Source organism: Heptranchias perlo, chromosome 26 (genome assembly GCF_035084215.1).
Source record: "Heptranchias perlo isolate sHepPer1 chromosome 26, sHepPer1.hap1, whole genome shotgun sequence".
Taxonomy (NCBI): domain Eukaryota; kingdom Metazoa; phylum Chordata; class Chondrichthyes; order Hexanchiformes; family Hexanchidae; genus Heptranchias; species Heptranchias perlo.
In genome coordinates, this window is record NC_090350.1 from 7242905 (window position 1) to 7268940 (window position 26036).

Here is a 26036-nt window from a genome sequence, read left to right on the forward strand (position 1 = left end):
TGTTTGTATAAGAATCCTGTGTGAAATGAGTCGGTCTAAATCCAGTTAGTGGGCACGTGGCACTACATCAGATTGGCACTAATTGGCTATTTCACATGGAGATGACACAGGATAGTGGAGACTGGTGCTTGAAATGGATCAAATGTCACACTGGTGAATTAAAGGGACATCTTCTGAGCATGGGGCTGAGGCACATTGTTGGGGCAGATTAAAGGGAGCTTTATTCTACATTTAACTCGTGCTGTACCGGACCTGGGGCTGCTGCATGCTGACACAGAGTATCTGAGCAAGAACCGTTCGAATCCTCCCCAGCACTAACATCCCTCACCATGCTCAGGATGTGGGTGTCGCTGGCAGGGCCGGCATTTATTGCCCATCCCTCGTTGTCCTGAGAAGGTGGTGGTGAGCCTTTCCTGGGTTTGATATGACGGAATGACTTCAGAGGGTGGTTAAGAGTCAACCGTGTTGGTGTGGGACTGGAGTCACCTATAGGCCCAGACCGGGAAAGGACGGCAGGTTTCCTTCCCTAAAGGACATCAATGAAGCAGTTGGGTTTTTACAACAATCCCACAGCTTCATGGTCACTTTTACTCGGGTTTTATATCCAGATTTTTAAAATGGAATTCAAATTCTCAAACTGCCGTGGTGGGACTTAACTCACGATCTCTGAATTATTAATCCAGTAACATAACTACTGCACAACTGTATCCACTATATTAGGTACCTGAAGATATACTGGTTGATATATTGGGGAATGTTTGGAGTGAGACATTGCATTCCTGGGATTTGTTTGGGCTTTAGACAAAATCGAGAATCAAACTCTCCACAGGCAAAGCTGGTTTTTTGGTTTCCAGTTTTTCACCGGAATTCTCTCAGGGCCTCTCCCGATCGGACACCATAACTTCAACGGAAGATTGGGGAATAAACTGTGTAAACCAGGTTTCTGCTTAAGTTATGGCGGCCAATCGGGAGGACGCCCAAGGCAATTCCTGGAGTTTGTATTTTTCTATCTGAACTCTGGATTGACTGACCCATTCTCACCTGGGTGACATAAATGGACACAAATCAGGTCATAAACCACCAGTACCCAGGGTCTATTGAGACAAATGGAAATCATTGAATCTTACAGCACAGAAGGAGGCCATTCGGCCCATCGTGCCTGTGCCGGCTCTTTGAAAGAGCAATCCAATTAGTCCCATCCCCTGCTCTTTCTATATCCAATTCCCTTTCCAAAGTTACTATTGAATCTGCTTCCACCGCCCTGTCAGGCAGCGTGTTCCAGATCATAACAACTCACTGCGTAAAAACATTTCTATTTCACCTCCCCTCTGGTGCTTTTCACAGTTACCTTAAATCTGTGTCCTCTGGTTACCGACCCTTCTGCCACTGGAAACAGTCTCTCCTTATTTACTCTATCAAAACCCTTCATGATTTTGAACACCTCTAAATCTCTTAACCTTCTCTGCTCTAAGGAGAACAACCTCAGCTTCTCCAGTCTCTCCACGTAACTGAAGTCCCTCAAACCTGGAACCATTCTAGTAAATCTCCTCTGCACCCTCTCCAAGGCCTTGACATCCTTCCTAAATTGTGGTGCCCAGAATCGTACACAATACTCCAGCTGAGGCCTAACCAGTGACCTGTAACGGTTTACCATAACCTCCTTGTATTTGTACTCGATGCCTTAATAAACACAGGCATGAAGAACACCAATAAGAAGAAAGACTCACCTGTAACCCAGGAGACCCAGCTCGTCCTGGGGGGCCAGTTGGCCCTATTGGACCCGGACTCCCATCATTACCCTGTAACACAGAACAGACATTAATCCCATTGGCTCCTTATCAATAGACACTCACTTACCTCGACAAAAACCTCCCACGGTCACTCCATTAGTCCAATAACCTCCAGCACATAATTTGGGCACAAAGGGAAGTCAGGAAAGCTGAGGAGAAGTCAAGTGACACTGCTCTCGGACACTTCCTGGCAACAGGTCATTGACTCTTTATCATTCTAGGCTAACTTCAGCCATCAAACCTTTGATGATAGGAACATAGGAACAGGAGTAGGCCATTCAGCCCCTCGTGCCTGCTCCGCCATTTGATAAGATCTATGATCTAACTCCATAGACCTGCCTTTGGCCCAAATCCCTTAATACCTTTGATTGCCAAAAAGCTATCTATCTCAGATTTAAATTTAGCAATTGAGCTAGTATCAATTGCCGTTTGCGGAAGAGAGTTCCAAACTTCTACAACTCTTTGTGTGTAGAAATGTTTTCTAATCTCGCTCCTGAAAGGTCTGGCTCTAATTTTTAGACTGTGCCCCCTACTCCTAGAATCCCCAACCAGCGGAAATGATCTAAACTGAAAACTGTAGGGTCACCTGGGTCTTTACTGTAAGGTCATCGGGGAGTTCACTGACCCACACTAACAGCTGTAAGGTCATCGGGGAGTTCACTGACCCACACTAACAGCTGTAAGGTCATCGGGGTTTTCACTGACCCACACTGACATCTGTAAGGTCACCAGGCCCTTCACTAATTGATACTGATGGCCGTAGGATCACTGGATCTTCAGTGACCCACATTAGCATCTGTAGGCCTCCATTAGCCAATACTAACAGCTGTCTTTTCATCAGACCCTCAGTGAACCATACCAGGTTGATTGATTGATGGTGGTAACTCCAGTGTTACCAAGCTCTTCAGTGACCCACACTGGCAGCTGAAGAGGGCTATTTCCACTGTGAATACTCACAAAAAACTAGAAATATGGTCATCTTTTCGATCACCTTGTCAGTCACTGTGTGGGACTCACCTGTTCCTGGTCTGATCTCTTTCTCCTGACTATTCTAGACTCCATCCCTTTGGCTTCTAATCACCTCCCTCCCTCTTCAGGCTCCTGATCTCCCATTCCCCTCTGTCTAGTACTTGGTCCTCTGCTCCCCTCTCTCAGGCTCCTCATCTCCAACTCCCCTCTTTCCCAGTCCTTATGCCCCCCTCTCTCATTCTCTTTCAGGATCCTGGTTTCCCACGACCCTCTCTTCCATTCCCCTCTTTCTCTCCTGATCTCCCACTCCTTTCTCTCCCATTCTCCTCTTTCTCTCCTGATCTCCCACTCCTCTCTCTCCCATTCCCTGTTTTCAGGTTCCTGATCTCCCACACCCCTCTCTCAGGCCTTTGGTCTCCGACTCCCTTCTCTCCAACTTCTGGTCTCGCATCCCCCTTTCTCCTGCTTCTGTTCTTCCACTCCCCTTTCTCCTGCTCAAGGTCTACCATTCCTCCCTCTTGGGCTCCCATTCCCCTCTCTCCCAACCCCCCCACTCTCCCACCTCCCCACTCTCCCACCACCCCCCCCCCACTCTCCCACCCACCCCCACTCTCCCACCCACCCCCACTCTCCCACCCACCCCCACTCTCCCACCCACCCCCACTCTCCCACCCACCCCCACTCTCCCACCCACCCCCACTCTCCCACCCACCCCCACTCTCCCACCCACCCCCACTCTCCCACCCACCCCCACTCTCCCACCCACCCCCACTCTCCCACCCACCCCCACTCTCCCACCCACCCCCACTCTCCCACCCACCCCCACTCTCCCACCCACCCCCACTCTCCCGTCCCCCACTCTCCCATCCCACCACTCTCTCATCCCACCACTCTCTCATCCCACCACTCTCTCATCCCACCACTCTCTCATCCCACCACTCTCTCATCCCACCACTCTCTCATCCCACCACTCCCCTCTCACAGGCTTTGGGAGTTTCCTTGTTGTCTACGAGCAATTGTATCAGTGAGTGGAACAGTCAGTGGGCATTAAATCTAATCCATGGGGAGGGACAGAGACAGGTGGGGCATCTTAAGAAAGCGGGATGTCGGTGAGTGTCCTGCAAGATGTTTGGGTAATGTGCCTATCATGGTTGAATAGCTGACAGTGTGTGTGACCTATGAGTTGTGGGTGTGCAGCTTGCAACGGTGGTAATGTGTGAGGGTGAGATGAAGCATCTGATTGGAAGAGTTGAGTACTGATTGAAAGAGTTTGTTGGTAGGTGGGTGATGGGGATGTAATGGTGAGCAACCTTTATTCAATGATTTCAAATAACTCAACAGTTTGTAAACACAGGGTCAGGACCCACATCTGTGTATTAATGTGCAATTTCTGATCTCCATTCAGACTACGTTCAGACCTGTATCTTATATTTTGCAAATATCAGAGTCCCTCAAACGTTGAGCAGCCCAATTGTTGCTCATTAAAACTTCACAATTGACTTCCACCACTTCCTGCAGCCACACTGCACCACCCCTTTAAGAGGTGAAGGTTGCCTTTAAGTGGTGCCAGCCACTCCCGATATCGAGGCCCCCTGCTGGTGAGCAGCCACTCAACATCGTAGGTAGGGCTGGCTGCACGCAGCAATCACTGAAATCACCAGGCAGCACGAATGTTATGTGCTGTCTGCATCTCAATGACCGGGTGCGGATTAATTGTGCACTGCGATCCCAGCGCCCGTTTTCGGGGGTTAACCAATTTATGTCTCAGTCTTGCCCTCCTCTACTCACATCATGATGCCCAATTCACCAAGTTTCATCAGATTGGACTTACCTTCTCACCAGGAGGTCCTGGGGAACCCGATGGACCAGACTTCCCTGGGAAACCAATAGGCCCCTAAAACACACATTAAAGGCAGGGCTTAGAATGGTGACAATTTGCTCCCGCACTCATTGAAAATATTAATCCCACAAATTAGAGAGAACCACAGAGATTTAAAGCATAAAAGGAGGCCATTCGGCCCATAGGTTCTGTGCTAGTTCTTTTCTAGAGTAATCCAAAACTAATCCCACTGCCCCGCCCTCTCCCCACAGCCCTGTATCTTCCTCTGCTTCAAATATTTATCAGTTTTACCTTAAAAAATGAAATGGCCTCTGCCTCCGAGACTCCCACGCTCCAAAGACCGTCTGTGAAAAGAAATTACTTCTAACCTCTCCCCCATGCTCCTAATGACCATTATATGTTAATGACCCTCGTCACTGACTCCTCAATCGGAGGAAATATCATCTCTCTATTCATAAGAACATAAGAAATAGGAGCAGGAGTAGGCCAATCGGCCCCTCGAGCCTGCTCCGCCATTCAATAAGATCATGGCTGATCTGATCCTAACCTCAAATCTAAATTCATGTCCACTTTCCTGCCCGCTCCCCGTAACCCCTAATTCCCTTTACTTCTAGGAAACTGTCGATTTCTGTTTTAAATTTATTTAATGATGTAGCTTCCACAGCTTCCTGGGGCAGCAAATTCCACAGACCTACTACCCTCTGAGTGAAGAAGTTTCTCCTCATCTCAGTTTTGAAAGAGCGGCCCCTTATTCTAAGATTATGCCCCCTAGTTCTAGTTTCACCCATCCTTGGGAACATCCTTACCGCATCCACCCGATCAAGCCCCTTCACAATCGTATATGTTTCAATAAGATCGCCTCTCGTTCTTCTGAACTCCAATGAGTAGAGTCCCAATCTACTCAACCTCTCCTCATATGTCCGCCCCCTCATCCCTGGGATTAACCGAGTGAACCTTCTTTGTACTGCCTCGAGAGCAAGTATGTCTTTTCTTAAGTATGGACACCAAAACTGTATGCAGTATTCCAGGTGCGGTCTCACCAATACCTTATATAACTGCAGCAATACCTCGCTGTTTTTATATTCTATCCCCCGAGCAATAAAAGCCAACATTCCGTTGGCCTTCTTGATCACCTGCTGCACCTGCATACTAACCTTTTGATTTTCTTGCACTAGGACCCCCAGATCCCTTTGTACTGCAGTACTTTCCAGTTTCTCGCCATTAAGATAATAACTTGCTCTCTGATTTTTCCTGCCAAAGTACATAACCGCCCATTTTCCAATATTGTATTGCATCTGCCAAATCTCCGCCCACTCACCCAGCCTGTCTATATCCCCCTGTCGGTTTTTTATGTCCTCTTCACTCTCCACTTTCCCTCCCATCTTTGTATCATCTGCAAACTTTGATATGTTACACTCGGTCCCCTCCTCCAAATCGTTAATATAGATTGTAAAGAGTTGGGGACCCAGCACCGACCCCTGTGGAACACCACTGGCTACTGGTTGCCAGTCCGAGAATGAACCATTTATCCCAACTCTCTGCTTCCTATTAGATAACCAATCCTCCACCCATGCCAGAATATTACCCCCAATCCAGTGATTCTTTATCTTGAGCAATAATCGTTTATGTGGCACCTTGTCGAATGCCTTCTGGAAGTCTAAATACACTACGTCCACTGGTTCCCCTTTATCCACTCTGTACGTTATGTCCTCAAAGAACTCAAGCAAATTTGTCAGACATGACTTCCCCTTCATAAAGCCATGCTGACTTTGTCCTATTAAATTATGTTTATCCAAATGTTCTGCTACTGTCTCCTTAATAATAGACTCCAAAATTTTACCCACCACAGATGTTAGGCTAACTGGTCTATAATTTCCAGCCTTCTGCCTACTACCCTTTTTAAATAAGGGTGTTACATTCGCAGTTTTCCAATCTGCCGGGACCTTTGCCGAGTCCAGAGAATTTTGGAAAATTATTACCAAAGCAAATCCTTCATTATTTAAAAAACCTCCATTCAAATACATGTACAGCTCAGTAATGAACATCTGTACAGCAGAATACAGAACACCTGTACATCACAGCTCTCAACGTCTGTACAGCTCAACATCGAACATCTGTATAGCTCAACATTGAACATCTGTACAGCTCAACACTGAACATCTGTACATCACAGTGCTCAACACCTGTACAGCACAGAAACAAATATCTGTACAACACAGTACTGAACATCTGTACAGCACAGTACTGAACATCTGCACAGCTCAGCAACACAAGTTACAGTGGGCGGCAGATTCAGTCTGGGAGTAAACTCTTTCGATACCACTCCTTCAGTAGGTTTCACTCCTCGTTGATGTTTGGCGATAAGTGATGGGGTTTAGCAGGTTCCCAAAAGGCTCAGTTTGACCCCGGTGTAAACCTCTACTTTAAACCCTGCCTTGTACCGATGGGTCTGGCACACCCTGAGTACCAGCACCAGGACTATCAACACTTCACCATGGACCGGCCAAACATTATTTTTCCATAAAAACTTGTGAAAAATGATAAATGTCTCTTTCTTGGAAAGTCGTCTTGGGAACATAAAAAGAGAGGCCCCTCAAACCTGCTCCGTCCATAGACAATCAGCTGTCGTCAACTTCACCCAACCTATCTCACCTCGAGGAAGGGTCTCTGCAAACTTCCTGCTCTGCCCTGAAAGATGAATTAAATAAAGCCCCAGGATCTCTCTCTAACCATACAGCCCATAATATCCATCCTGGCTTCTCCCAGGCGCCTGGGCCACTGGAGCATGCTCTGTTTTACCCTTTATACATGCTTCCCTTTTTACCTGTCTTACCGTCAGCACCCCCTCACCTCCCTCCTCCTACTCCGCTGTTCAAGTACTCTGTGTCTCGTACGTGTTTTTCTCTTTTTGATTTCACTCATTCTGCCTCCTATTGTCTCATTCTAATATCACTCCTGCCATTTAACCATATCCTGTTTTACATTTAAGCACTTTACAAGTCAATCTATTTCTCTTGGAGTGTTTGTGTATGATGGTGTGTGCATGTCTCTATTCATATGTATGTATATGTGTGTGTGTGTATGTATATGTGTATGTCTGTATGTGTGAATGTGTGTGAATTTGTGTGTATGTATGTGTGTGTTTGTGTGCGTGTGTGTATTTGTGTGTGGATGTGTGTGTAAGTGTACAAGTGTCTGTATGTGTGTATATGTCAGTATGTGTGTATATGTGTGTGAATGTATGTGTATTTGTGTGTGTATGTGTACAAGTGTCTATATGTGTGTGTATATGTTTGTATGTGTGTGTATGTGTATGCGTGTGTATGTATGCGTGTGTGTATGCATGTGTGTATGTGTGTATGCGTGTGTATGTCTGTGTCTTTATCCCTCCCCTTTCTCTTTGCTCTGTTCTTTTTTAAATGCTGTTCATCTGTAATATCTTTCAGTTCTGATCCAGCGTCTACACTCGAACGATTAACTGGTCTGTTCTCTCCTGACCCATTGAGCGTTTCCAGCATTTTCTGTTCTTGTTTATTATACATCCTGGATCGTTTCTACTCCTTGTTGTGACATTTCCCTGCTCCCAGCAGCGTGGGAACCAGCCTAGTCTGTGTTCGATAGTGTCGAGCAGTACTGATCCTTCTAACCCTCTGTCCAGTACTTTGGCTCAGTGGTAACATTCTCGCCTTTCAGTCTGAAGGTTGTAGGTTCATAGTCCCACTCCAGAGACTTGAGCCCATCATCTAGGCTGACACTCCCAGTGCTGTACTGAGGGAGTGCTGCACTGTCGAGGTGCCGTCTTTCAGATGAGACATTAAACTGTGGCCCCATCTGACTTCTCAGGTGGATATTAAAGATCCCATGGCACTATTTGGAGAAGAGTGGGGGAGTTCTCCCTGGTGTCTTGGTCAATATTTATCCCTCAACCAACATCACAAACAGATTATCTGGTCATTATCACATTGCTGTTTGTGGGATCTTGCTGTGCACAAATTGGCTGCCGTGTTTCCTCCATTACAACAGTGACTACACTTCTAAAGTACTTCTTTGGCTGTAAAGCACTTTGGGATGTCCTGAGGATGTGAAAGGTGCTATATAAATGCAAGTTTGTTCTTTCCAAGCAGATATTCAATCAGCTATTTTTAACAATGTATTAACTGTAATTTACTGGGAGTCTGTTCCACTCCTCCATATTCGAGGCGGGCGGGGCGAGGGGGGAGTTCCTTCAAATCTCATCTTCTTAATTTTGTCCAGCTTGGAGTCCGGGGTAAAAAATGTAAGTATCAGACCATCTGAGCTCTTTAAATCCCAAAGCTCCGTTCAGCCTCCTGACCCCGTTACACTGAAGTCTCACTCACCTGCTGTCCAGGAAATCCAGGCTGTCCTTGAAATCCCTGGAAAACAACACTGGGAGATTATTCCTAGATCCGGAAGTTCTGCCATATTGTTCCTCATCTTCAGCATCATCATTAGAACAGTCCCCCCGACCCCCCCCGCCGTTCCTTAGATCCCAGCCCCCCAACAATGCCAGAGGGCATTCCTGCCTCCAGTTCCTCATTAATGCCACGTTGGACTAGCTGTTGAATGGTGCCCAGTGGGCAGGGTTTACTTGCCTCAATGTCACCCCTTGGTTCCAGGAGTGAAAGCCCAGTGTTAGGAACATAGGAACAGGAGGAGGCCATTCAGCCCCTCGAACCTGTTCTGCCATTCAATTAGATCATGGCTGATCTATATCTTAACTCCATCTACCCGCCTTGGTTCTGTAACCCTTAATACCTTTGCCTGACAAAAATCTGTCGATCTCAGTTTTGAAAGTTTCAGTTGAGCCCCAGCCTCAAAAGCTTTTTGGGAGAGAAGGTTCCTGATTTCCACTCCCCTTAGTGTGAAAAGGTGCTTCCTGACTTCACCCTTGAAGGGCCCAGCTCTGATTTCAAGGTTATGCCCTCTTGTTCGAACTCACCACATGTCCGAGTTGTTCATCAGAGAGAACATAGCTTCATCCCTTCGGTCTGGGACACATTCAGTACCAGGTAACCAAGAGGAAAAGGCCGAGCTCTAATCCACGATGCCTTCCAATCCCCATCAGAGGGAGACGTCCTCGCTGTGAATCTGGGCTGTACCCAGGCGTGAGTTGCAGTGATGAAAGACTGCTTTCCAGCCCATGTTTAGTCTGAAGCTCTGTCAGAGATATGCAGCCTAGGAAGGAGGGGCCACCTTAAAGGTGTACACTCAACGACTCACAGCCCAGCACGATGGGGCGCACTTGCTGGGGTCATGGGTCAGAGGCAGGGTACAATGCTGTAGCCCCGATTCTCTGACTGGCACTACCCGTGAGATTGATTGCCCACCAGGAGTTTAGGATGGAGGAATTTACCCAACAGTCTATGGCGTTCATTACAAGTCAAAATCACAACCTGACGCACCACTTACTTGATCTCCCTTCTCTCCTCGAGGACCAGCTGATCCTAGTTCACCTTTGGGGCCCTGTCAGGAAACACAGGAGGGTTTAACATAACAGAAAATAACATAACGTTTGAGGTGCCAGCTGTGGCTCAGTGGAAGCACTCTCGCCTCTGAGTCAGAAGGTTCAATAAAAAATCTCAGCTGACACTCCCAGTGCAGTACTGAGGGAGTGCTGCACTGTCGGAGGGGCTGTCTTTCGGATGAGACGTTAAACCAAGGCCCTGTCTGCCCTCTGAGATGGACGTAAAAGATCCCATGGCACAATTCGAAGAAGAGCAGGGGAGTTCCCCCTGGTGTCCTGGCCAATATTGATCCCTCAACCGACATCACTAAAACAAATGATCTGGTCATTTATCCAATCCTTGAGCACATAACGCAGCCCAATACTACAGTGCAATCCTGAGGGAGTGAACGCTGTCTTTTGGATGAGACATTAAACGGAAATAGATGTTAAAAACCCCACACCGCTATATGAAGAAGAGCAAGGAATTCTTCCAATATCCTGGACTATATTTAGATCTCAACCATTGCAACCAGAAATAGGTTAACTCATCGTTCATTCATGAGATAAGAAAATAAGAAATAGGAGCAGGAGTAGGCCATATGGCCCCTCGAGCCTGCTCTGCCATTCAATCAGATCATGGCTGATCTTTGACCTCAACTCCACTTTCCTGCCCGATCCCCATATCCCTTGATACCCTTAGAGTCCAAAAATCTATAGATCTCAGCCTTGAATAAACTCAACGACTGAGCATCCACAGCCCTCTGGGGTAGAGAATTCCAAAGATTCACAACCCTCTGAGCGAAGAAATTTCTCCTCATCTCAGTCTTAAATGGCTGACCCCTTATCCTGCGACTATGCCCCCTAGTTCTAGACTCTCCAGCCAGGGGAAACAACCTCTCAGTACCTACCGTGCCAACCCTCAGAATCTTATACGTTTCAATGAGATCACCTCTTATTCTACTAAACTCCAGACAGTATAGGCCCATTCTACTCAACCTCTCCTCATAGGACAATCCTCTCATCCCGGGAATCAACCTAGTGAACCTTTGTTGCACTGCCTCTAAGGCAAGTATATCCTTCCTTAGATAAGGAGACCAAAACTGTACGCAGTACTCCAGGTGAGGTCTCACCAAAGCCCTGAACAATTGTAGTAAGACCTCCTTACTTTTGTACTCCAATCCCCTTGCAGTAAAGGCCAACATGCCATTTGCTAACTTTTTGTGTTTCTTATACCAGGACACCCAAGTCTCTCTGGACACCAACATTTAATAGTTTTTAATCTTTTAAAAATATTCTGTGTTTCTATTCTTCCTACCAAAGTGAAAAACCTCACATTTCCCCACATTATACTCCATCTGCCACCTTCTTGCCCACTCATATAACCTGTCTATATCCCTTTGCAGCCTCTTTGTGTCCTCCTCACAGCTTACTTTCCCACCTAGCTTTGTATCGTCAGCAAACTTGGATACATTACACACGGTCCCTTCATCTAAGTCATTAATATAGATTGTAAATAGCTGAGGCCCAAGTTCTGATCCTTGTGGAAAGCCACTAGTTACAGCCTGCCAACCTGAGAATGACCCATTTATCCCTACTCTCTGTTTTCTGTCCATTAACCAATCCTCTATCCATGATAATATGTTACCCCCAACCCCATGAGTCCTTATCTTGTGTAACAACCTTTTATGTGGCACCTTATTGAATGTCTTTTGAAAATCCAAATATATTACATCCACTGGTTCCCCTTTATCTACTCTGCTAATTACATCCTCAAAAAACTCTAATAAATTTGTCAAACACAATTTCCCTTTCATAAAATCATGTTGACTCTGCCTAATTATATTATGATTTTCTAAGTGCCCTGTTACCATTTCCTTAATAATGGATTCCAGCGTTTTCTATACGACCGATGTCAGGTTAACTGGCCTGTAGTACCCTCCTTCCTTTCTTGAATAGCGGGGTTACATTTGCTACCTTCCAATCCCCTGGGACCGTCCTAAATTCTAGGGAATTTTGGAAGATCACAACCAATGCATCCACTATCTCTGCAGCCCCTCTTTTAGAACCCTCAGATGTCGGCCATCAGGTCCAGGGGATTTATCAGCTTTTAGTCCCATTAGTTTCTCAAGTACTTTTTTTCTACTGATAATAATTACTTTAGGTTCCTCACTCTCATTAGCCCCTTGGTTCCCCACTATTTCTGGTATGTTTTTTGTGTCTTCTACTGTGAAGACAGATGCAAAATATTTTATTTAACACATCTGCCGTTTCCTGATTCCCCATTATAATTTCTCCTGTCTCAGCCTCTAAGGGACCAATGTTTACTTTTGCTACTCTCTTCCTTGTTACATACTTGTAGAAGCTCTTACAATCCATTTTTATATTTCTTGCTAATTTGCTATCATATTCTATTTTCTCCCTTTTTATCAATTTTTTGGTCATCCTTTGCTGGTTTCTAAAACTCTCCCAATCCTCAGGCTTACTACTCTTCTTGGCAACATCGTAGGCCTCTTCTTTTAATCCAATACTATCCTTAACTTCTTTAGTTAGCCACGGATGGGTCACTTTTCCTGTGGAGTTTTTATTTCTCAATGGAATGTGTATTTGTTGAGAATATTAAAATATTTCTTCAAATGTTTGCCATTGTTTATCAACTGTCATACTCTTTAGTCTAGTTTCCCAATCTTCCTTATCCAACTTGCCCCTCAAACCTATTCAATTGAGTAAATTGACTGTCACGCTCCCTAACATCTGCAGTCACATTTCAGAAGTAATTTGTTGGTTGTGAATCACTTTGGGACATCCGGGCTCAATGAGTGCAAGTTCATTCTTCCTTTCTTAGAGCCAGTGACTGAGGCTGGGACGAGGCCCCCCAGTCACTGGCAGTCCCCCATTGTCCTGCCCTAAGTGGTCAATCTTCCTGTTTAAGCCTGGACAGTCAGTGCTAATGGGAAATTTAACTCTGATGGGGACAGAGTGGGAGAAATCACTGCTGAGCCCATCCCTCGTCCCAATACCCAGAAGAATGGGCTAGATTTCCCACCCCATTGACAGTCAATAGCCGAAAATCTGCCTTGGGATGAGGCATACAACTTACATGTCTCCTACAGGCCTACTCTAAACTGCTCTCCACACCTCTCCACAGTCACTCCCTTCCAACCCACCCCATTTTCCTTTTACAGCTAGTTTAATTCAATTGTCCAATGTCCCCTTTGACCTCTGGAACAATCTGGCTTCCCCTTTGACCCCACAAGTGTCCCCCTTGTATAAGTAAGATCGAGATTGTGGCTTCCAATGATCGAGCTTTTCTTATCGATCTATCAATGGTCAATTTATTTGCGAGTGAATCCAGAATATTGCGTACTCACCACTGGGCCTGTTGGGCCTTGAGAACCAGGGGAACCAGGAGGGCCCTGCAGGAAAGAAGTACACAAGTGACTAGCAGTACATCAGAATGGAGGAGCTAGGATGCAAAGTGCTTACGGTAAAGACCCACCCAACATCAGCATCAAACACTCCCGCATCAGGCACCAAATTGGTTGGACACAGAGTAGGGCCGATGTTGAGGGCCCCTTGCCTGGGGTGAACAGGCTGGTGGAGGCCTGAATATTGTGTCCGGTCAATTACTGCCCTGGTTACACTGGCGCTCCAGCTGCTGCGCCATCTTGGATAGGGTCCTGATTCGGGCGACCGGAGCGCCCGCCTGTTTCAGGCAGGAGGCCACTTGCAATATGCAAATCAGGGTTCTATGCTAGGACCCCAGCTGCTGTTATGAGGTACCAATGGGGCGGAGCGTCGGCCGCGCATGCTCCGCCCACTTGGACCAGGCATCACGCGGCCTAACCAGCTGTCCTTAAAGGGACGACTCGAGGCCACTCAGAAAACGGCCAAAACTTCTTTTTCACTTTTATTTTTGTGGGGCCAGGAAGAGCAGGAGTGAGAGAGAGAGAGAGAGAGAGAGAGAGAAAGGATTAGAGACTACGAGAGAAACAGTGACAGAAATAGAGACAGAATTAAAAAATATATATTTAGGCCTGAGCAATGCCACAGGTGCTGAACTAGTGGCTGCAGACCCTGCGTCTTTATTTATAATTGTCTCCTTACCGGCACGCCTTTCTCTCCACCAGAACCTGCAGATCCCCGTTCTCCTTTAAGTCCCTGAAAGAAACATTAAGAAATATATTTTAGGGGATATCTTTCACACGCCAGCATTCAGGAACAAACGGAATCCTCTGCACCAATAGTCTGACTGACTGCACAGGTCACATCTCACTCACAAGGACCTCCCTACGTAAGTAAGTGAGACGTAAGGGGTACTTTGCAATCGCAAGTTGCGACGTAAGCCCGTGCGCCTGCACAAGCCCGTGCTCGAGGACAGCGTGGGTGGAGACAGCTCGACAATGTTTACATCCCATTCTCCAATCATGAGGCTGGGATCACCCCAATAGAACCAACAGAATGAGAGACGGGCTCCGACAAAGCAGGGAGGGTTATCGAGGGTCCCTCCCATAGCCCAGTTATGGGGCCATCCCAGCTCCTTGTCCTCCTGGGTCATATAGGTGGGCACCATGGAGCCTTCCGGGGCGGGGTGGTGGGGGGAGGGGGGCGCAGTGGGCAATATATAAATATAAAGTTTAAATTCCTGTTCCCATTAATTCACATTTAACTCCAACAACGACTTGCATTTAGACAGCACCTTTAACGTATAAAACATCCCAATGTACTTCACAGGAGGATAATTGATAAAAATTGGCACTGAGCCAAAGAAGGAGACATTATAACAGATCAGAGGTAGGTTTTAAGGAGTGCCTTAAAGGGGGAGGAAGAGGCGGAGAGGTTTCAGGAGAGAACTCCAGAGCTTAAAGCCTAGATGGCTGTGGGCACGGCCACCAATTGTGGGACGAAGGGAGTGGGGCGTACGCAAAAGGCCAGAGTTGGAGGAACGAAGAGTTCGTGCAGGATTATGGAGCTGGAGGAGATTACGGAGATCGGGAGGGGCAAAGCCATGGAGGATGAGAATTTTAAATTCGAGGCGTTCCCGGACCAGGAGCCATTGTAGGTCAGTGCGCACAGGGGTGATGGGAGAACGGGACGATGGTGCGAGTTAGGATACGGGCAGCAGAGTTTTGGATGGGCTCAAGTTAATGGAGGGTGGGAGATGGGAGATCGTTCAGGAGAACATTGGAAAAGTCGAGACTCGAGGTAACAAAGGCATGGATGAGGGTTTCAGCAGCAGATGAGCTGAGGCAGGGGTGGAGACGGGCGATGTAGAAGCAGGCGGTGTTGGTGATAGAGAGGATTATGGGATTGGAAGCTCATCTCAGGGTCAAATAGGACGCCAAGGTTGCGAACGGTCTGGTTCAGCCTGAGACAGTGGTCAGGGAGAGGGATGGAGTCGGTGGCTCGGGAACGGAGTTTGTGACAGGGACCGAAGACAATGGCTTCGGTCTTCCCAATGTTTAATTGGAGGAAATTTTGGCACACCCAGTAATGAATGTCGGACGAGCAGTCTGACAAACAGTGACAGTGGAGGGGTTGAGGGCGGTGGTGGTGAGGTCGAGCTGGGTGTCGTCAGCGCACATGTGGAATCTGATGTTGTGTTTTCAGATGATGTCACCGAGGGGCAGCATTAGATGAGAAATAGGAGGGGGCCCAGGATAGATCCTTGGGATTGCTGACATTTGCAGATTTTGGTGTTCTAATTTAGGATTGAGGCAACAGTAATAGGATCAGCCATTTCCAAACCTCCAGGAAATTCAAACAAGACAAACCAATGAGTAAGAAATAGAAGGGCAGATAGAAATGAGTTCCATAGCTTTGAGGGCTGGATTGCCAATGGCGACGGGCACAGTATGGACACCCGTCCCTGGTCTGGTTGGTATAGGCACTGCCTGGTACAGAACTATTCCATGCAGACGAGCAGCTCCAGTTCCTGTGAGTGTTGGCTGATTTTTCCCCTCAATGGGATGGCACCCCATCCACCATCTTAAACATTCACTCCCTTCACCACCGGCGCACCTTGGCTGCGGTGTGTATCATCTACAAGATGCACTGCAGCAACTCGCCAAGGCTTCTTCGACAGCACCTCCCAAATTCACGACCTCTACCACCTAGAAGGACAAGAGCAGCAGGTGCATGGGAACATCACCACCTGCACGTTCCCCTCCAAGTCACACACCATCCTGATTTGGAAATATATCGCCGTTCCTTCATCATCACTGGGTCAAAGTCCTGGAACTCCCTCCCTAACAGCACTGTGGGAGAATCTTCACCACACGGACTGCAGCGGTTCAAGAAGGCGGCTCACCACCACCTTCTCAAGGGCAATTACGGATGGGCAAAAAATGCCGGCCTTGCCAGCGATGCCCACATCCCATGAATGAAAAAAAGTACTGACATCAATTGCTTTCTAGGGCAGTGATCTCCTGACTCGGTCCATCCTGACTAATCTCCAGCCCCTCCAATCCAGGAGCGTGCCACTGCTGATCTGGGTATGATCAGTGAACTCAGCGCTCGAACCTGGGACCTCCCCTGGATCCAGATGGCTCGGTAGCCCAGATGGCAGTAGATTTTCTAACTGAGCCAGCACAGGTGATACGCAAAGCATGTCCTTATCATGTAGAGAACACGGTGCAGCCGCGATCTGCTCAACTGTTTGGGGAGATTCACCGTTCCCTGTTCCCTCCCAGACTGGTGCCTGAATACTGTGTTCATTTGAGAGACGCTCCTCGCATGAAACCTACCGGTAGACCAGGCAATCCTGCTGATCCCGGGTATCCCGAGGAGCCAGGAGGACCCTAGGAGGCAAACACATCACAGCACGGTTACTCCAACTGGCGTGGCTGGCCTTACTTTACAGAGAGAGCAGCGTTTATTCAGAGAGGTTTGCAGAGAGTTTGCTGGGCAGGTTCGAGGTCCCCTGCAGTCCGGGCAGACATAGCTGTCGCAGACGCATTGGGCATGGGGCAGCGCTATGGAGCAGGCAGCAGATAACAGTTATTAATGAGACCCTGTGGGGACCCCAGTGACATGTCTGATCACCATTCTGGTGCAGCAGGAACCCCGTTGTATCTGTGGTCTGCTTCCTGTCCTCTTTTGGCGCAAGGACGTCACGAGACTTGGTCTCTCTCTCTCTCTCTCTCTCTTACTTCCTCTTCAAATACGGGTGGCAAATATGATGGCCTTAAGACAAAGGCATTGTGAGACCTCCCAAGGCAGCAGGCAGTGCCCTTCATCACTGCACGGGCGGTGGGACACGAGCTGGACATTGATAATAAAACCCCTTTTGGTTCACACAAGGGCCCGACGGGCATCACAGGGGGCGGTCAATGAGCCTGTGCATTCTGGGAAAGCCGGCAACCTCTAGAATTGGTCAGTGGTGACAGGGAGGAAGTTGTTGCCCCAGAAGAACAAATCATGTGATAAACAGGTAGGTACTAGGTCTACACCTCACTCCTGACACCACGCCTCGCTCCTGACACCACGCCTCGCTCCTGACACCACGCCTCGCTCCTGACACCACGCCTCGCTCCTGACACCACGCCTCGCTCCTGACACCACGCCTCGCTCCTGACACCACGCCTCGCTCCTGACACCACGCCTCGCTCCTGACACCACGCCTCGCTCCTGACACCACGCCTCGCTCCTGACACCACGCCTCGCTCCTGACACCACGCCTCGCTCCTGACACCACGCCTCGCTCCTGACACCACGCCTCGCTCCTGACACCACGCCTCGCTCCTGACACCACGCCTCGCTCCTGACACCACGCCTCGCTCCTGACACCACGCCTCGCTCCTGACACCACGCCTCGCTCCTGACACCACGCCTCGCTCCTGACACCACGCCTCGCTCCTGACACCACGCCTCACTCCTGACACCACGCCTCACTCCTGACACCACGCCTCACTCCTGACACCACGCCTCGCTCCTGACACCACGCCTCGCTCCTGACACCACGCCTCGCTCCTGACACCACGCCTCGCTCCTGACACCACGCCTCACTCCTGACACCACACCTCACTCCTGACACCACACCTCGCTCCTGACACCACGCCTCGCTCCTGACACCACGCCTCGCTCCTGACACCACGCCTCGCTCCTGACACCACGCCTCGCTCCTGACACCACGCCTCGCTCCTGACACCACCCCTCACTCCTGACACCACGCCTCGCTCCTGACACCACGCCTCGCTCCTGACACCACACCTCACTCCTGACACCACACCTCGCTCCTGACACCACGCCTCGCTCCTGACACCACGCCTCGCTCCTGACACCACCCCTCACTCCTGACACCACGCCTCGCTCCTGACACCACGCCTCACTCCTGACACCACGCCTCACTCCTGACACCACACCTCACTCCTGACACCACGCCTCACTCCTGACACCACGCCTCACTCCTGACACCACACCTCACTCCTGACACCACGCCTCACTCCTGACACCACGCCTCACTCCTTATACGACACCTCACCTCACTCTTGACACCACGCCTCACTCCTGACACCACGCCTCACTCCTGACACGACACGTCACTCCTGACACTAGACCTCACTCCTGACACTAGATCTCACTCCTGACATGACACCTCACTCCTGACACGACACCTCACTCCTGACACGACACCTCACTCCTGATACAACACGTCACTCCTGACATGACACATCACTCCTGACACTAGACCTCACTCCTGACACTAGACCTCACTCCTGACACTAGACCTCACTCATGACTCTAGACCTCACTCATGACTCTAGACCTCACTCCTGACACTACATCTCACTCCTCATACTACAACTCACTCCTCATACTACACCTCACTGCTGATACCATGCCTCATTGCAGACACGACGCCTCACTCCTGACACCACGCCTCACTCCTGATACCATCCCTCACTCCAGATACCATCCCTCACTCCTGACACCATCCCTCACTCCTGACACCACCCCTCACTCCTGATACCACCCCTCACTCCTGATACGACTGCTCCTTCATCCTCCAGCAGCACAGGTGTCTAATGCTGGCAGCCATTTCCAGCCATGGATGTACATATCTGACAGTAATATTAACACAGCTAAGGCCGTGAGTAACACAGCACAGCCTATTGACCCGCAGCCTCACCTGCTCCCCTTTATGTGCAGCCAACCCGGGCGAACCTCGCTCTCCCTGAAGTCCCTGTTGGTGAAATAATATCAATATATTTTAAGAAAGAGATCTTCTGAGTGCAATCATTAAATTCTTTCAGCACTGACTCCTGTTGAATTGAGAATCTCACCTCGGACTATAATCTCTGCCGCCCACCTGGGGGCTCGTGCTCCAAGTTTCACCTGGCAGGATTCTCAGCTGGTTGTTACCATAAAATACGATGTATAATCTGTTCTCAGGTATAAGCTGCTCCTCCATTGTACAACCACCTCTGAACCCCGCCCGTGTGTAACTCACTGACCCCGTTACTTGCAGAACAAAACAAAGTTACAAGCGGCCAGAGTTTGCAGGGACTCTGGCGAGTGGGTGGGCAGTGAACGAAGGGGTCAGACCTCCGCCTGTCACTTCGGCCTCGCATTGACCCTGTCCCAAATCGCGGAGTCGCTGTCATTGGATAATTGGGGCAGGTCCCGTGCCTGGGGAGGTGTCGGTCCTGCTGTGCCACCCCTGGACCAGGAGCAGTCCCCCCACCATTCCGAGGGAGGGAGCCCCAGGTCCTCATTGGGCCAAAGATTGAAACCGGAGAAAAGAAACCTCTCTCCCCTCAGCGAACGGGGCAGCGACAGAACGAGCCACCTGGGGGCCATTACTTCACATCTCCTTTGTAGACCCACATCAAACCGACACATCAAGTGGCTCAGTGGTAGCACTCTCGCCTCTGGGTCACGAAGGTTGTGAGTTCAAACCCCACTCCAGAAACTTCACATAATCTAGGCTGACACTTCCAGTACAGTACTGAGGGAGTGCTCCACTGTCAGATGAGATATTAAATTGAGGCCCCATCTGCCATCTCAGGTGGATGTAAAAGATCCCACGGCACTATTTCAGAGAAGAGCAGGGGATTCTCCCCGGTGTCCTGGCCAATATTTATCCCTCAACCAACATCAATAAAACAGATAATCTGGTCATTATCTCAATGCTGTTTGTTGGATCTTGCTGTGTGCAAATTTGCTGTTGCATTTCCTAAATTACAACAGGGAGTACACTTCAAATGTACATAATTGGCTGTAAAGGGCTTTGGGACACTATATAAATGCAAGATCTTTCTCTTTGCACCTGCTCTCAGCGACCCCTCAGACACATCGACAAACTGCCTCCCCCCCGGTGATTTGGGAGGAGGGCAGAAGAAGCACTCGTCCTGGGTCAGAATGCGAGACTTAAACGGGGCAGAAACCAGGCAGACCCGGGTCCTGCCCCACATTCCTACCCGGCGGGGGCTGGAGTTTCTGGCTGCGGTTCGCTGCTTGTTGTCTGCACTGTGCGGAGTGTCCGTGGGCTGCGTCTATCGTCAGGTCAACGATTCGCTACTAAAACCTCACAGACATCTCAGTTTCATTCCCTCCTGATCTGGGGCACTCCCCCCAGTGTGTGGGCAGATGCCAACGGGTCGAGGATCCTACAATAAACGTGGACTCAGGGTGTGTTAATCGAACGTCCCTCTTGTTGGTAGCCGTTCCTAGCCCTGCCTTCGCTGGATGGCGTTCATTGTGTGGCTGCTGTTACTGAGCTGGGCGAAGCAGCCTAGCTCCCTGCCCCATCCCTCAGACAGTCCGAAATGAAAAGCGAGAGGACACTTTGCCCACCGGATACTCACAGGTAAACCAGAGGGTCCGGGAGCGCCGGGAAATCCAGGGGGCCCCTAAAGGGAAAAAAACCTTCAATTAGTGCCAAACTTCACCAGAAGGCGGAGGAGAGCAGGGAATGATTCCGGAAAGTTAAAGGGTGGAAAATGACGGGTTGTGAGCCTGCGATATCCTGACCTGTGACCCCTGCTCCTTGCTTGGCATTCTAAGGTATCGAATCCCTTTTGTACACCTGTGACCTTTCTCCCAATGTTTCCCTCCCCTTTTCTCTCCTCCCTCTCCTGAAGGTGCTGACTCCTGTTATAGGTTTCCGCAAATGTGAGCAGCCCTCCAGTACCTCACGGAAAGTGGCCATTCTTCGTGTCTAAGCCCAGACAGTGTGAGGGAAGGGTACTCAACCATGAGAGGCATCACAGCTGGGTCTGACCCTGTCCACACGAGGTTTTATCCAGCTGGACTGCTATTGGACAGTGATCAATAGCAGAAACACTGATCTTTCCTCTCCCTAGCCCAGTAGCATTAAGATTTATTGGCCCCGATTTTAACTCCCCCCCCCCCGTCTGGCGGAAATTAGGCTGGGGGACAGTTAAAATGAGGGCAGTCACTTATCCCCACTGATCCCGCTGCCTTCACATTGTGTCAACCTGCCATTGGGACCCGATCTGGTATTTTAGCCCGAGGCCTGAGCTGGGGGGAGGCGGGGGCAGAGGCGGCTTCCCCCTCCCCCCCAGGCCAAACCCGCAGGGAGGGGTTCGTGGGCCAGAAGAGGCCCAGGCAGGTTAGTTTAACAGGCCACGATCGACCCTCACACCTTTCCTGGGCTGTGTCCCACACCAGGTGGTGAATTTATTCACCGAGCCAGCGAGCTCTGCTGGGACATTTTTCTTGTAAAATCCCTCGCTACTAATGGGCTGTCCCACTGACATCATGGGTTAAAGTTCAGCCATGCTTTTCCCCGATCTGTTCAACTTCATAGAACGATACAGCACAGAAGGAGGCCATTCAGCCCATCGTGCCTGTGCCGGCTCTGTGAAAGACCAATCCAATTAGTCCCACTCCTCCTGCTCTTTCCCCATAGCTCAGTAAATTTACCCCCTTCAAATATTTATCCAATTCCCTTTTGAAAGTTATTATTGAATCTGCTTCCACCGCCCTCTCAGGCAGCGCGTTCCAGATCCTAACAACTCGGAAAAAAATTCTCATCTCCCCTTTGAGTTCTTTTGCCTATTATCTTAAGTCTGTGTCCTCTGGTTACCGGCCCCCCTGCCACTGGAAATAGTTTCTCCCTATTTACCCTATCAAAACTGTTCATAATTATAATATCACTCAGTGGAACAGCCCATACGGGAGGGGGAGTGTAACGATGATACTTTATGGCCTATGTAACACACTGCGTTTTCAGTCATTGACAGGTTGGAGAACATGTACTGAGAGGGAATTTACCCTAAGGGATTAAATGACCTGTTCCAGTCCAGGGTGTGCAGGTTAAAGCAATACTTACTGGTGGTCCCGGGGACCCAGAATAACCTCGGAGACCTGGAAGACCCTGGAGAAAGAAAATCATTTTGTTTTCAGTGCAAGTTAATGACAAAACAGGCCTGCGTCAGTTCTGTGTGTTTCTGTGCAATCACAAGATAATTACAGATCAGGAAGATCATTCAGCACATCTTAAATCTCCCCTCCAGAGAGAGCTGAACGTCCCCTCCCAATTGTGTGAAGAAAAAGTTCCTGATGTCAGTCCTGAAATTACCTTGCTCTAGTTTTAACCGTTTCAATTTCCAAAGTTTAGTTTAAAGTAATATTTCGGGTTAACAATTTCTACGCAAACAATCTTATATCCCTCTAGAAGATCACCTCTCAGGCACCCCCTTTCCAGGGTGAAAAGTCCAGGTCCCTCCAATCTTTCTCCTAACAAAGACCCCTGACCCTGGGGATCAGCCTGGTGACTCCTCTCTGCACTGCCCCCAATGCTTGAATGTCTCTCTTGTTTCTAGACGATTTCATCTGTGCTTTTTAACTGGATATCATTGAGAAAGCAGGGTACACCCAGGTTGAAAAGAATAGGAAGGAAGTTGAGATAAATTAACGAGTAGCGATGGCACCAAGCTTGGATTTCAAAGGTCTGGAGATTTTTAGGAAGATTGAAGGGGATGGGAGGTTCGACCACTAGGAGATCGTGCGGAAGAGTGAGTTAGAGTAGGAGATGGAACGAAGAGTCTTAACATCAACACAGTGAGGATGCAGGAAGGAGGAAGAGAGTGAGGACATGAAGCAAAGGATGAAGAAGAGAAGAACGTTTTGTAGAGGTGGGGGGCTAGAGGTGAAATGATTGTCCATTGAACAGCAAAAGGTTTTCATCTGCCCTTGGTAAACGATACTCAGGGTCAATAAACTCACGATCCAATGAGTGCTGGTCCTAACATTGAGACACATTTCCTGTGAGTCTTTTCCCACTTTCTCTCTCTCTCCGTGGTTACTTCATGTTCCTTTGTCCTTCCATCAGCTCTCGCCTCATCTCCTTTGTATTTTCACCGTCTGCCTTTTATCTCCCAGTGTCCTCACCTGGTCTCCTTTTATTCCTACTTCGCCTGGAGGCCCAGGCAATCCAGGAGATCCTGGATATCCGCAGTCTCTATTGTTTTCCTGGGAAGAAACCAAATAAATGGTGCTGATTATCGGCAATTCTCAATGGCGTTCCTCTGCAGGCACAAGCCCGGGTGTAACGGGACCATTCCCGGTTCAGGGGGGAGCCGAGTACGGGTCGCACGGCACTGTTGGTGAAATGGTCGGTAAAACCAACAGCAAAAGGACGGAATGTGAACAAAGCGTAGCCGAGAGGGGGTCAATGTCACAGGGCGAGGGCACACGTGCTCACATCATCTGCTTCCCCACTGTGTTCTCAGCTATCGAGGGGAGGCCGAGTCACTCACACACCCAGTCCCACACACCCAGACCCACACACCCAGTCCCACACACCCAGACCCACACTCAAACACCCAGTCCCACACACCCAGTCCCACACACTCACACACCCAGTCCCACACTCACACACCCAGTCCCACACACCCTGTCCCACACACACACCCAGTCCCACACTCACACACCCAGTCCCACACACACACCCAGTCCCACACACACACACCCAGTCCCACACACACACACACCCAGTCCCACACACACACACACACAGTCCCACACACACACACCCAGCCCCACACTCACACACCCAGTCCCACACACACACACACACAGTCCCACACACACACACCCAGTCCCACACTCACACACCCAGTCCCACACACACACACCCAGTCCCACACACACACACCCAGTCCCACACACACACACCCAGTCCCACACACACACACACACAGTCCCACACACACACACCCAGTCCCACACTCACACACCCAGTCCCACACACACACACCCAGTCCCACACTCACACACCCAGTCCCACACTCACACACCCTGTCCCACACACACACCCAGTCCCACACACACACACCCAGTCCCACACACACACACCCAGTCCCACACACCCTGTCCCACACACACACCCAGTCCCACACTCACACACCCAGTCCCACACACCCTGTCCCACACACACACCCAGTCCCACACACACACACACCCAGTCCCACACTCACACACCCAGTCCCACACACCCTGTCCCACACACACACCCAGTCCCACACACACACACACCCAGTCCCACACACCCTGTCCCACACACACACCCAGTCCCACACTCACACACCCAGTCCCACACACCCTGTCCCACACACACACCCAGTCCCACACACACACACACACAGTCCCACACACACACACCCAGTCCCACACTCACACACCCAGTCCCACACACACACACACAGTCCCACACTCACACACCCAGTCCCACACACCCTGTCCCACACACACACCCAGTCCCACACACACACACACCCAGTCCCACACACACACACCCAGTCCCACACACACAGTCCCACACACACACACCCAGTCCCACACACCCTGTCCCACACACACACCCAGTCCCACACACACACACACCCAGTCCCACACTCACACACCCAGTCCCACACACACACACACCCAGTCCCACACACACACACACCCAGTCCCACACACACACACACACAGTCCCACACACACACACCCAGTCCCACACTCACACACCCAGTCCCACACACCCTGTCCCACACACACACCCAGTCCCACACACACACACCCAGTCCCACACTCACACACCCAGTCCCACACACACACACACCCAGTCCCACACACACACACACAGTCCCACACACACACACAGTCCCACACACACACACCCAGTCCCACACACACACACCCAGTCCCACACACACACACCCAGTCCCACACACCCTGTCCCACACACACACCCAGTCCCACACTCACACACCCAGTCCCACACACCCTGTCCCACACACACACCCAGTCCCACACACACACACACCCAGTCCCACACTCACACACCCAGTCCCACACACCCTGTCCCACACACACACCCAGTCCCACACACCCTGTCCCACACACACACCCAGTCCCACACTCACACACCCAGTCCCACACACCCTGTCCCACACACACACCCAGTCCCACACACACACACACACAGTCCCACACACACACACCCAGTCCCACACTCACACACCCAGTCCCACACACACACACCCAGTCCCACACTCACACACCCAGTCCCACACACCCTGTCCCACACACACACCCAGTCCCACACACACACACACCCAGTCCCACACACACACACCCAGTCCCACACACACACACCCAGTCCCACACACACACACCCAGTCCCACACACACACACACACAGTCCCACACACACACACCCAGTCCCACACTCACACACCCAGTCCCACACACACACCCAGTCCCACACACACACACCCAGTCCCACACACACACACCCAGTCCCACACTCACACACCCAGTCCCACACACACACACACCCAGTCCCACACACACACACCCAGTCCCACACACACACACCCAGTCCCACACACACACACACAGTCCCACACACACACACAGTCCCACACACACACACCCAGTCCCACACACAGACACCCAGTCCCACACACACACACCCAGTCCCACACACACACCCAGTCCCACACACACACACACAGTC

The 26036-nt window shown here is 49.9% G+C and overlaps 1 protein-coding gene across 5 annotated transcripts in view; it reads right to left on the reverse strand.

The window, feature by feature from the left end:
* Positions 1-26036, reverse strand: part of col16a1 (collagen, type XVI, alpha 1) — a 410059-nt gene that overhangs the window by 64064 nt on the left and 319959 nt on the right. For all 5 annotated transcript variants that reach the window (XM_068006392.1, XM_068006393.1, XM_068006394.1 and 2 more), the window contains 11 exons: positions 23423-23503; positions 22362-22406; positions 20872-20916; positions 19194-19247; positions 16810-16863; positions 14171-14224; positions 13435-13479; positions 10030-10083; positions 8958-8993; positions 4591-4653; positions 1728-1799 (listed from right to left, as the gene is read on the reverse strand). In XM_068006392.1, the coding sequence (XP_067862493.1) occupies positions 1728-1799; positions 4591-4653; positions 8958-8993; positions 10030-10083; positions 13435-13479; positions 14171-14224; positions 16810-16863; positions 19194-19247; positions 20872-20916; positions 22362-22406; positions 23423-23503 (603 nt within the window). The remainder of the gene's footprint in view (positions 1-1727; positions 1800-4590; positions 4654-8957; positions 8994-10029; positions 10084-13434; positions 13480-14170; positions 14225-16809; positions 16864-19193; positions 19248-20871; positions 20917-22361; positions 22407-23422; positions 23504-26036) is intronic.